At 50.5% G+C, this 13,354-nt stretch overlaps 1 protein-coding gene across 1 annotated transcript in view; it reads left to right on the top strand.

The window, feature by feature from the left end:
* Positions 1-13,354, top strand: part of ZFYVE9 (zinc finger FYVE-type containing 9) — a 163,474-nt gene that overhangs the window by 55,538 nt on the left and 94,582 nt on the right. Inside the window, exon 8 of the mRNA XM_075320087.1 lies at positions 7,368-7,490. Within this exon, the coding sequence (XP_075176202.1) occupies positions 7,368-7,490 (123 nt within the window). The remainder of the gene's footprint in view (positions 1-7,367; positions 7,491-13,354) is intronic.

The following is a 13,354-nucleotide window of genomic DNA, read 5'->3' on the forward strand; positions in this document are numbered from 1 at the left end:
GGAAATATCCTTGGGACCTTGAGGCGATGACATGGCGGAGGGATTCCATCCGGAACCGCCTGGTGTCCACGAGCTTGCTGAGCATTTTTAGATCCAGAACGGGACGGAACGGCCCGTTGTTATAGGTACCGCAAAGAATTTGGGGTAAAAACCGTGACCTTGTTCCTGAAGAGGAACGGGGGTCATCACTCTTTCTGCCTATAGAGTGCACCCTGTTTGCAGAAGAGCAGCGGCCCGGCCGGGAGGTGGAGAAATTCTGAAGAATCGAGTTGGAGGACGAGAAGTGAGCTCTATCCTGTACCCGTGAGACAGAATGTCTCACACTCAATGGTCATTGACCTATGGCAGCTAAATATCGCCAAGGCGGGAGAGCCTGCTACCGACCGAGGCCGCAAGTCATGAGGAAGCCGCCTTGGAAGCGGGTTTTCAGACTGTCGCTTTTTTGGGCGTGACTGAGCCCGCTAAGAATCTTAGCTCCTCTGATCCTTTTGAGTCCACATTGGACGAGGAAAAATGGGACCTGCCCGAGCCTCGAAAAGGCCGAAAACCCCGACTGCCTCTTGCTCTGTTGGGGTTTGTTGTGTCCGGGCTGAGGAAAGGATGAATCCTTACCCCTGGACTGTTTAATGGTTACATCCAACGCTCACCAAACAGTCGGTCAGCAGAAAAAGGCAACTGGTTAGGCAACCTTTTTTGGAAGCAGAATCTGCCTTCCATTCACTTAACGAGCAGACCAGGCTCTGCTTAAAAACACGGAGCAGCGGAGGCTACCGCCGCACGGTTCGCAGAGTCCAGGACAACCTGAATCGCGTAAGAAACAAATGCAGACATTTGAGAGGTTAAGGATGCCACCTGCGGCACAGATGTACGTGTAACCGTGTCAATCTGTGTAAGACAAGCTGAAATAGCTTGGAGTGCCCCAAGGGAGAGAATGCCGGAGCCAACGGTGCGCCGACAGCCTCATAGATGGCTTTCGACCAGAGATCCATCTGTCTGTCAGTGGCATCTTTGAGTGAGTTTGCAGTTCCATCTCCCACTGCAACTATGGATCTAGCTACAAGCCTGGAGATTGGAGGATGCCGCTCGGGACACTGGGTCCAGTCCTTGACCAAGTCAGGGGACAGGGATAACGTGTATCCTAAGCCGTTTGGAGAAGCGCATATCTGGATAAGCGTGGTGTTCCTGGACTGCCTCTCTGAAGGCAGAGTGGTCCAGAAAAATACGTGAAGCTGACTCCTCCCCTGGAGGAGCTGTGAGAAATAACCCACATTCTATAGATGGACGCTATAAGATTATTTACTATGGCGTCACGATCAGGTGTATCCAGATTGAGAGCGGTCTCAGGATCAGAATCCTGAGCCGCTACTTCCGCCTCATTACACAGCGAGTCCTTCTGCTAGGACCCTGATGAAACCGAGGCCGCTCATAGTGAGCCCGCTTAGGCTGTCTGGGACTGACGTCCGTGCAGAGCCGTGACTCTGGGATGCGTGTGACATTCCCGGAGCTGTTAGTTATTCACACTGAGGGGGGCCATGGATCAATGATTCAACAGTGCCCATATTGTGAGAGACATGTCCGGACTGCTAGGCTTCTAGTATCATAGCCATAGTCTCAGAAAAACTGTCAGTAAATACTGCAGACACCGTCCTCATCCCCTGGCCATTAGTGCATACAATGGGAGTCTATGTAACCTGCCGGCCGTATAGCCGTACATGCTGTACCAGCTGTATAGAAAAACATGTGGTTCTGCACCTTTGTTTTACACAGAGAATATGCTGATAACTCCTCCGCATAATCCAGGAGGGTATATACAACGTGCGACCAAACAGTGCAATGTATATAGTACAAGCATATCTATAAGTGCACTTCTGCACTAGTGGGGTTAGCACCACAGGTGCTGCTTAACGCCTGTTGCAGCGATTGTGTGACTATCAGAATGCCAGGGTCTTCCACACTTGTCTCTGTATCGTACAGAAACTGACACTAATGGCTGCCGGCGTCCTTGTAGAGAAGGAAGCCGTGGGCGTGCCTGAGAAAGTGCGGGAATCCGGATTCACAGTGCACACAGTGAGAGGGGTGGAGTATGCAAAACATACTCCAGCTCTCAGCGCTGCTGTGCTATGCAGCGTCACGCCCCTACCCTGACTGTCAGGGCTGTGGGCGGTAACGAAGGGAGACTAGGCCCAGAAGCCGGGGACTCGAGTTAACAGCGCGGCCGCCGTAAAAGCGCGGGCCGCGCTGAAGTCCCCGGCGCACCACAAGTGCCAGCCGCGCCGCAGTCCCAGCGGCCGGCGCGACCGATTCCTAGAAGTGGCCAGCGTCCCGCCCCTCTCCTGACTGGCAGGTCTGGGGGCGGGAACGAACGGAAGCAGGCCGCAAAAGCCGGGGACTCTAGTTATCAGCGCGGCCGCCGTAAAAGCGCGGGCCGCGCTGAAGTCCCCGGCGCACCACAAGTGCCAGCCGCGCCGCTGCCAGCGGCCGGCGCGACCGATTCCTAGAAGTGGCCAGCGTCCCGCCCCTCTCCTGACTGGCAGGTCTGGGGGCGGGAACGAACGGAAGCAGGCCGCAAAAGCCGGGGACTCTAGTTATCAGCGCGGCCGCCGTAAAAGCGCAGGCCGCGCTGAAGTCCCCGGCGCACTACAAGTGCCAGCCGCGCCGCAGTCCCAGCGGCCGGCGCGACCAATTCCCATAAGTGAGCCTGCTTCAGCGAAGCTGAATGAGGCCATGGCACAGGCGCCGCAGCGCTGATGTCCCCCGGCGCACTACAACACCCAGCATGCTGCGGTGTGAGCGCCAAATGCACGGGGACACAGAGTACCTTGAGGAAGCAGGGCCATGTCCCTGATGTACTCCGCTCCATCCAGCATCTTCTCCAGGGGCTGTAGATGGAGCACGGTCTCAGTGCCTGGAGACCGGTAAATCCCACTTCACCCAGAGCCCTGTAAAAAGGGATGGGGAAGGAATCAGCATGTGGGCTCCTGCCGCCGTACCCGCAATGGGTACCTCAACCTTACAAACACCTCCGACATACAGTGGGGTGAGAAGGGAGCATGCTGGGAGCCCTTAGTATGGGCCCTCTTTTCTTCCATCCGACATAGTCAGCAGCTGCTGCTGACTAAAAAGTGGAGCTATGCGTGGATGTGTTGCCTCCTTCGCACAAAGCACAAAACTGGTGAGCCAGTGATCCCACTGGGGGTGTATAGCCAGAAGGGGAGGGGCCTTACACTTTTAAGTGTAATACTTTGTGTGGCCTCCAGAGGCAATAGCTATACACCCAATTGTCTGGGTCTCCCAATGGAGCGACAAAGAAATCGCATTACTCCCTATGTCTCCTGCCTCGAGGCACACGCTGGTTTAAGGTGGTGTACGTCCTGTAAAAGCTTGGCGAGCCACCATTACGAGAGGACAGCTTGTGGCGTAAAACCCCCAAGTCTTCCTCGGCTCTTGCTCTGGTGTGAAACTTAAGACATAGAGAAAAAACCAAGACAGCATGAGACCAGCAACGAGAAAGATGCAGTACAGACCAGCCGGTCAACTGTGTATTATGTTCAGCAGAATAGAATAGGTTTTCTTGCAGTCCTATGTAAAGCCACAGAGGTGCACGACACCAAATGCATCAGATGTGGCTTTACATAAGACTGAAGTTAAATCATCATCTGACAAACTGAGCTCTGCTGTACTACGCCATAGTAGCATGAGCTTGTGAGTCCAGATAATGGTGAGGGGGGAGCAGTTGTATAACCACAGATACCAGTTGTGATATAATTGTGCACACAGAAATAGCAGAGCTGAGTTTATTATTTGTACCATGATACCCCTACTTCCATCGAGTTGAAGTAGTGCATCTGGATTTACTGTGTAAAATCACTGAAATTATAAAGGGTTCATACAGTTAGGTCCAGAAATATTTGGACAGTGACACAAGTTTTGTTATTTTAGCTGTTTACAAAAACATGTTCAGAAATACAATTATATATATAATATGGGCTGAAAGTGCACACTCCCAGCTGCAATATGAGCGCTTTCACATCCAAATCGGAGAAAGGGTTTAGGAATCATAGCTCTGTAATGCATAGCCTCCTCTTTTTCAAGGGACCAAAAGTAATTGGAAAAGGGACTCTAAGGGCTGCAATTAACTCTGAAGGCGTCTCCCTCGTTAACCTGTAATCAATGAAGTAGTTAAAAGGTCTGGGGTTGATTACAGGTGTGTGGTTTTGCATTTGGAAGCTGTTGCTGTGACCAGACAACATGCGGTCTAAGGAACTCTCAATTGAGGTGAAGCAGAACATCCTGAGGCTGAAAAAAAAGAAAAAATCCATCAGAGAGATAGCAGACATGCTTGGAGTAGCAAAATCAACAGTCGGGTACATTCTGAGAAAAAAGGAATTGACTGGTGAGCTTGGGAACTCAAAAAGGCCTGGGCGTCCACGGATGACAACTGTGGTGGATGATCGCCGCATACTTTCTTTGGTGAAGAAGAACCCGTTCCCAACATCAACTGAAGTCCAGAACACTCTCAGTGAAGTAGGTGTATCTGTCTCTAAGTCAACAGTAAAGAGAAGACTCCATGAAAGTAAATACAAAGGGTTCACATCTAGATGCAAACCATTCATCAATTCCAAAAATAGACAGGCCAGAGTTAAATTTGCTGAAAAACACCTCATGAAGCCAGCTCAGTTCTGGAAAAGTATTCTATGGACAGATGAGACCAAGATCAACCTGTACCAGAATGATGGGAAGAAAAAAGTTTGGAGAAGAAAGGGAACGGCACATGATCCAAGGCACACCACATCCTCTGTAAAACATGGTGGAGGCAACGTGATGGCATGGGCATGCATGGCTTTCAATGGCACTGGGTCACTTGTGTTTATTGATGACATAACAGCAGACAAGAGTAGCCGGATGAATTCTGAAGTGTACCGGGATATACTTTCAGCCCAGATTCAGCCAAATGCCGCAAAGGTGATCGGACGGCGCTTCATAGTACAGATGGACAATGACCCCAAGCATACAGCCAAAGCTACCCAGGAGTTCATGAGTGCAAAAAAGTGGAACATTCTGCAATGGCCAAGTCAATCACCAGATCTTAACCCAATTGAGCATGCATTTCACTTGCTCAAATCCAGACTTAAGACGGAAAGACCCACAAACAAGCAAGACCTTAAGGCTGCGGCTGTAAAGGCCTGGCAAAGCATTAAGAAGGAGGAAACCCAGCGTTTGGTGATGTCCATGGGTTCCAGACTTAAGGCAGTGATTGCCTCCAAAGGATTCGCAACAAAATATTGAAAATAAAAATATTTTGTTTGGGTTTGGTTTATTTGTCCAATTACTTTTGACCTCCTAAAATGTGGAGTGTTTGTAAAGAAATGTGCACAATTCCTACAATTTCTATCAGATATTTTTGTTCAAACCTTCAAATTAAACGTTACAATCTGCACTTGAATTCTGTTGTAGAGGTTTCATTTCAAATCCAATGTGGTGGCATGCAGAGCCCAACTCGCGAAAATTGTGTCACTGTCCAAATATTTCTGGACCTAACTGTATGTAGCAGAGTCAAATTTTTTGCTGCAGTGTCATGCGATGTTTGGCTCTGCTGGCACTGTGGCTTCAGTCTCTGTTCACACTGCAAAGTCTGTCAAGCAACCTGAGGCTTCTGTATGTTCAGCCAGAGCCGGGCATCGGCTGGTTCAGGTTCACTGGTCTTGAGCTTTGCAGGAGTTAATTCCTGCAGACTGCTGAGTAGGACCTAAGAGCTTAGGTTGCTGATTGCCAAGTGCAGCTGTCCCCTCCCTCCTTCCAGGAGGTGCTGATGATAGCTTCAGTTTTTACTTCAGCGATCCCGGTTTTGGTGTTTCTCCTGTACATGGTGATTCATGCTGAGCTTGTGAGTGGTGTGAGCAATCCCCTGTTGTGTGTTACTTCCTCCCCTTTTTCCCTGTTCCCCGATAGACATATTGTCTTTCCTGTGTGTTTTGAGTGTGGTGAGTACGCGTTTCCGTTCTCACTTGTCTATGTCGTTTTGTGATGTTTTGTCTTTGTTTTCCGGCTCGCCCTGAGGGTGTGGGAGAGAGATCAGGTCTCAGACAGTATTTAGGGTCCTGCTGGGGGCCCGAACCTAGTTACCATCAAACCTACCTTCGAGATAAGGGAACAGCGCAAGGTCTCAGTCTTAGGCCAGAGCTCCACTCGCTTATGGCTTGTGCAAGTCTCGAATGGCATCACCCGCCATGGCCTAATGCTCTCCAGACAAGAGCGCCTCAGCTACATGGAAATACATGCCACCGACCCGCTCCAGTTAGGAGAGTGTGCAGCCATGCCGGGTGATGCCATGCGAGACTCGCACGAGTCATACGCAAGTGGAACTGTACAATTAGGCCCAGCCTAGGGGCCCCTGTCCTGTCTTCATTTACCCTGTGACATGCAGTCAAAGGGAGAAACCACAAGTAATAGTGTAAAATCATAGTGCACAGATGTAGCAGAGTTGAATTTGTTTTGCAGCCAAACTACATCTGTGCAGAATGATGTTTCAATTTTTCTGTTGTCTCCTGGGACTTAACTCTGCTATATCTGTGAACGCAGATTAGACCTAAGACTAAAGCACAAACTCTACTACAGAAAGCCATAGTACTACATGTGTGCACACTATTCTACTACAATACTGTGTGTTTGCTAGGCCTGCAGGGGAGCCCCATTGCCTTATCCCATACCAAAGCAGATAATATATAAAGAAGTAACACCACACAGAGACCGCATCATGGTTCCTCAGTAATTTTACATAGGACTGCAATGTGAGTTGAGCATAAACAGTTACACTCCCCAGGTCCAGCGCTCAGTCCAGTCCTCCTCCGCAGGACCAGATCAGTCTTATAATTTCTATGTATAATTCACATCTGCAGTCTAGGCGGCTCTTGCACTTACATCGTGTTGCGGAGACATGTTAGCGCAAAAAGTGCAGAAATAAAGACTGTCTTGGTTGCACTTTCAGTGAAAAACTTTTTGTCCATCTTTGCCAGTTGAGAACAATGCAGCCCCAGAATTTATCCCTAACCCCATATACTCCTCTTGGCAAAGAGGAGTATTTATTTTTACCCTGTGGTAAAATATGTAGTGCGAGCTCTGGTGCCGGGTGGATCTTGGGAGGATGGGTCTTTGCAGTAGATCTTGGCTTAGGGAATCTTCCGGTATAGGATCGCTCTGTAATATTACTGTGGCATTCTAGAACATGTGGACAGAGTATGCTGGAGAGACGGCGGCCATTGTGCCCTGCTCAGTACTATTGTGGTGACCTGCACTGTATATGTGGGGTTAGTGTAACCCATGAGCGTGGACCTGATGATCCTGGTGCAATCTTGTGCTTCTCCCCTTAGACTATGCTGTGGAGGAACGCCCTTCCCAGATGTCCGTCATGCAGCAGCTAGAAGACGGCGGACCCGATCCCCTCGTATTTGTCCTGAACGCAAATCTTTTGGCAATGGTGAAGATTGTGAATTGTACGTCATGTTGTTAAGTCAGAAATGTTTATGCAGCAGAAGGCAGCTCCAAACGGCATCCGAATATACCCCAGAGCTTAAAGGGATTGTCCACTACTGGACAAACCTCTTATGAATGTCCCCAGAGCGCTGCACCGTTACCTCCTGGAGGGGCGCTGCTTTTACCTTCTAAGCCCTGTGTGTCCCTACCGGTCTCGATAAATATACAAGGTCATGTGACTTCTGCAGCCAATCACCATGAAACCAGCTGTAAAAGTAGTAAGACTTTATAACTTTCTGAACGTTGGTTCATTAAGGCAAATAAGTCATCTGATTTATGATATAATATATCATATAATTTAATAAAACAAACTACATACACCATTAAACTAATATTAGACCTCATGAAACCAGTGTACTTACTTTGAAATTCCACATCAGAACAGCTGTTAAATATTGATATTAAGGTTGGGATTTTCTGAGCCAAGAAAAAAAAAAATCTAGACTCGGAAAATGCTTGGCTGGAAAACTTATAAAGAATTACTCGGGCATTTTGACCCCCTTTTTTTATTTATTTTTTTTTAAAATATGTACACCAGCCTCATCAGGTCTAAGAGAGCTATTTACTAATGTGTACTGTGAAATCTGATGATCAGTCCGCCGTAATGAATAATCGACCTTACCAATATCCAATGTCAGAAAGTTATGTCGTCTTGCTGCTCTTCCAGTTGGTTTCATGGTGCTGATGAAACCTTTCATTTAGACGTAATAAATGCCCTATTACTTGATGATTATGTGTTTTGTTATTTAAAAAATTTCAATAAAAAATATTGAAACATAAATGCCCCATTTAAGCATATGTCACCAGATTTCATAGTAGAAACTACATACATTACTAAATAGAATTTAAACTTGATGATACTGGTGTATTTACTTTAAATTAATTCATCCATAGCAGTATGATTCTATTTTCCTTTCATGAAAGTTAAATGCAATCTCCACCCGCCTTGTCTGATTGCGATCTCCTCAGTGTCCCTCTTCCCTGCTGCTGCTGCTGAGTTCTCCCACTTCTCAGTATACGCCGCAGTTATCCGTCAGACTGGGTCGGTGGGTGACTGGTAGCTGAATACACTTACGCTCATGAGATTTTACTCTATACTTGGGGACTCCAGAAAAGGCTTGTCTTAATAGAAGGATTATACAGCTATTCAGATATCGATTTTCAAAGTAAGTACACCTGCCTCATCAAGTTTCATTTTCTTTGTCGCTCCTTATTGGGAGACCCAGACAATTGGGTGTATAGCTATGCCTCCGGAGGCCACACAAAGTATTACACTAAAAGTGTAACGCCCCTCCCCTTCAGCCTATACACCCCCCGTGCTGCCACGGGCTCATCAGTTTTTATGCTTTGTGCGAAGGAGGTCAGACATGCACGCATAGCTCCACAGCTTAGTCAGCAGCAGCTGCTGACTATGTCGGATGGAAGAAAAGAGGGCCCATAACAGGGCCCCCAGCATGCTCCCTTCTCACCCCACTCTTGTCGGCGGTGTTGTTAAGGTTGAGGTATCCATTGCGGGTACGGAGGCTGGACCCCACATGCTGCTTTCCTTCCCCATCCCTCAATTAGGGCTCTGGGTGAAGTGGGATCCTTTCGGTCTCCAGGCACAGGAGACCGTGCTCCATCCACAGCTCCTGAGGACCATGCTGGATAGGAGCCGAGTATCGTTCAGGGACATGGCCCTGCTACTTTGAGGTACTCTGTGTCCCCGTGGGGACCGCGCACAGCAACACTCCAGCATTGCTGGGTGTGCTAGTGCACCGGGGACAGCAGCGCTGGCTGCGTTTGTGCCATTACACACTTCAGCATCGCTGAGTGTGTTCGTGTAGGGGGACTGCCGCGCTGACCGCCGCTGCCATGGTTATCACTGCGGCGCGGCTGGGACTGTTAGTGCGCCGGGGACTTCCGCGCCGACCGCGCTTATACGGTGGCCGCGCTTATAACTCGAGTCCCCGGCTTTTGCGGCCTAGTCTCTTTTTTCTTCCCGCCCCCAGCCCTGCCAATCAGGGGAAGGGCGGGACGCTGTACAGGACGGCAGCACTGACGGCTGGAGCATGCTTTGCATACTCCACCCCCCTCACTCTGCACAGTGGGGCACCAGTTCCCGCACTTTTCTGGGTCACGCCCACGGCTCCCTCCTCTCCTCAGGACATGGTGCTGGCCCCACTAGTGCAGAAGTGTACTTATAGATTATATGATTATAGACTATACTTTACACTGTATGGTGCACTGTTGATTTTTGTCTATATACCCTCCTGTATTGCTCAGAGGAGACAACAGCATGTCGTCCACAAATAGCAAGGGTGCCAAAGCACAGACTTACTATGCTGCCTGTGCAGCATGTACGGCTATACTGCCGGCAGGTTCCACTGACCCTCATTGTGTGCAATGCTCGGCCCCTGTGGCACTTTCTCAGCCGGAGCCTCTGCTAAGGGTGGCCCAGGGAGAACCACCTGTTAACACTGTCCAGGTGACAGGGACGGAGTTTGCAGTTTTTACTGAAAGACTTTCTGAGACTATGGCTAAGATATTAGAAGCCTTGCAGTCCAGGCCGGCATCTCAAGCCAGGGGCACTGTGGAATCATTGCCCCCTGGTCCCCCTCAGTTGGAACAGCAATGTTCTCCCGGGGTGTCTCATGGATCCCAGGGTGAGGTCTCTGACACGGACCGCAGCCCCAGACCGATTAAGCGAGCTCGCTATATCATCCCCTCGACATCATCACAATGTTCAGGGTCTCAGCGAGAGGACTCTCTGTATGATGAGGCGGAGGTAGCTGATCAGGATTCTGATCCTGAAGCCGCTCTCAACCTTGATACTCCTGATGGGGACGCCATAGTGAATGATCTTATTGCGTACATCAATGAAATGTTGGATATTCCTCCCTCAGCTCCTCCAGTGGAGGAGTCAGCCTCTCAGCAGGAGAAATTCCGTTTCAGGTTTCCCAAGCGTACAAAGAGTATGTTTCTGGACCACTCTGACTTCAGAGAGGCAGTCCAGAAACACCGAGCTTGTCCAGATAAGCGTTTTTCCAAGCGCCTTAAGGATACACGTTACCCTTTCCCCCCTGACGTGGTCAAGGGCTGGACTCCGTGTCCCAAGGTGGATCCTCCAATCTCCAGACTGGCGGCTAGATCCATAGTTGCAGTGGAAGATGGAGCTTCACTCAGGGATGCCACTGACAGACAGATGGAGCTCTGGTTGAAATCCATCTATGAAGCTATCGGCGCGTCTTTTGCTCCCGCATTCGCAGCCGTATGGGCACTCCAAGCTATCTCAGCTGGTCAGGCGCAAATTGACGCACTCACACGTACGTCTGCGCCGCAGGTGGCGTCCATAACCTCTCAAACGTCGGCATTTGCGTCCTACGCTATAAATGCTGTCCTGGACTCTGCGAGCCGTACGGCGGTTGCAGCCGACAATTCGGTGGCAATACGCAGGGCCTTGTGGCTGCGGGAATGGAAGGCAGATTCGGCTTCCAAAAAGTGCTTAACTGGATTGCCATTTTCTGGCGACCGTTTGTTTGGTGAGAGATTGGATGAAATCATCAAACAATCCAAGGGAAAGGAAACATCCTTACCCCAGGCCAAACCAAAAACACCCCAACAGAGGAGGGGACAGTCGAGGTTTCGGTCCTTTCGGGGTGCGGGCAGGTCCCAATTCTCCTCGTCCAAAAGGCCGCAGAAGGATCAGAGGAACTCCGACGCATGGCGGTCTAAATCACGCCCTAAAAAGACCGCCGGAGGTGCCGCTACTAAGGCGGCTTCCTCATGACTTACGGCCTCCTCACACCGCATCCTCGGTCGGTGGCAGGCTCTCCCGCTTTTGCGACACCTGGCTGCCACAAGTAAAAGACCGTTGGGTGAGAGACATTTTGTCTCACGGTTACAGGATAGAGTTCAGCTCTCGTCCTCCGACTCGATTCTTCAGAACATCTCCGCCTCCCGAGCGAGCCGAGGCTCTTCTGCAGGCGGTGGGCATTCTGAAGGCAGAAGGAGTGGTGGTCCCGGTTCCTCTTCAGCAACAGGGTCACGGTTTCTACTCCAACCTGTTTGTGGTTCCAAAGAAGGACGGGTCCTTCCGTCCTGTTTTGGACCTAAAACTGCTCAACAAACACGTAAGGACCAGGCGGTTCCGGATGGAATCCCTCCGCTCCGTCATCGCCTCAATGTCCCAAGGAGATTTCCTAGCATCGATCGATATCAAGGATGCTTATCTCCACGTACCAATTACTCCAGAGCATCAGCGCTTCTTGCGCTTCGCCATAGGAGACGAACACCTTCAGTTCGCGGCACTGCCGTTCGGCCTGGCGACAGCCCCAAGGGTTTTCACCAAGGTCATGGCTACAGTAGTTGCGGTCCTCCACTCTCAGGGTCACTCAGTGATACCTTACTTAGACGATCTGCTGGTCAAGGCACCCTCTCAAGAGGCATGCCAACACAGCATCAACGTTACTCTGGAGATTCTCCAGAGTTTCGGGTGGATCATCAATTTTCCAAAGTCAAATCGGACACCGGTCCAATCGCTGACATATCTTGGCATGGAGTTTCATACTCTTCCAGCGATAGTGAAGCTTCCGCTGGACAAACAGCGTTCACTACAGACAGGGGTGCAATCTCTCCTTCAAGGTCGGTCACACCCCTTGAGGCGCCTCATGCACTTCCTGGGGAAGCTGCTGGTGGCAGCAATGGAAGCAGTCCCTTTCGCGCAGTTTCACCTGCGTCCACTTCAATGGGACATCCTACGCAAGTGGGACAGGATGCCGACGTCCCTAGACAGGAACGTCTCCCTCTCTCAGGCAACCAAAGCTTCCCTTCGGTGGTGGCTTCTTCCCACCTCATTATCGAAGGGGAAATCCTTCCTACCCCCATCCTGGGCGGTGGTCACGACGGACGCGAGTCTGTCACGGTGGGGAGCAGTTTTTCTCCACCACAGGGCTCAGGGTACGTGGACTCAGCAAGAGTCCTCACTTCAGATCAATGTTCTGGAGATCAGGGCAGTGTATCTTGCCCTAAAAGCGTTCCAGCAGTGGCTGGAAGGCAAGCAGATCCGAATTCAGTCGGACAACTCCACAGCGGTGGCTTACATCAACCACCAAGGTGGGACACGCAGTCGGCAAGCCTTCCAGGAAGTCCGGCGGATTCTGCTGTGGGTGGAAGCCACAGCATCCACCATATCCGCAGTTTACATCCCGGGCGTAGAAAACTGGGAAGCAGACTTTCTCAGTCGCCAGGGCATGGACGCAGGGGAATGGTCCCTTCACCCGGACGTGTTTCAGGAGATCTGTTGCCGCTGGGGGATGCCGGACGTCGACCTAATGGCGTCACGGCACAACAACAAGGTCCCAACATTCATGGCTCGATCTCAAGATCACAGAGCTCTGGCGGCAGACGCCTTAGTTCAGGATTGGTCGCAGTTTCGGCTTCCTTATGTGTTTCCTCCTCTGGCACTGTTGCCCAGAGTGTTACGCAAGATCAGGGCCGACTGCCGCCGCGTCATCCTCGTCGCTCCAGACTGGCCGAGGAGGTCGTGGTACCCGGATCTGTGGCATCTCACAGTCGGCGAACCGTGGGCACTGCCAGACCGACCAGATTTGCTGTCTCAAGGGCCGTTTTTCCATCTGAATTCTGCGGCCCTCAACCTGACTGTGTGGCCATTGAGTCCTGGATCCTAGCGTCTTCAGGATTATCTCAAGAGGTCATTGCCACTATGAGACAGGCTAGGAAACCAACGTCTGCCAAGATCTACCACAGGACGTGGAAAATATTCCTGTCGTGGTGCTCTGCTCAGGGTTTCTCTCCCTGGCCATTTGCCTTGCCCACTTTTCTG

This window comes from Anomaloglossus baeobatrachus, chromosome 8 (assembly GCF_048569485.1).
Source record: "Anomaloglossus baeobatrachus isolate aAnoBae1 chromosome 8, aAnoBae1.hap1, whole genome shotgun sequence".
Taxonomy (NCBI): Eukaryota; Metazoa; Chordata; class Amphibia; order Anura; family Aromobatidae; genus Anomaloglossus; species Anomaloglossus baeobatrachus.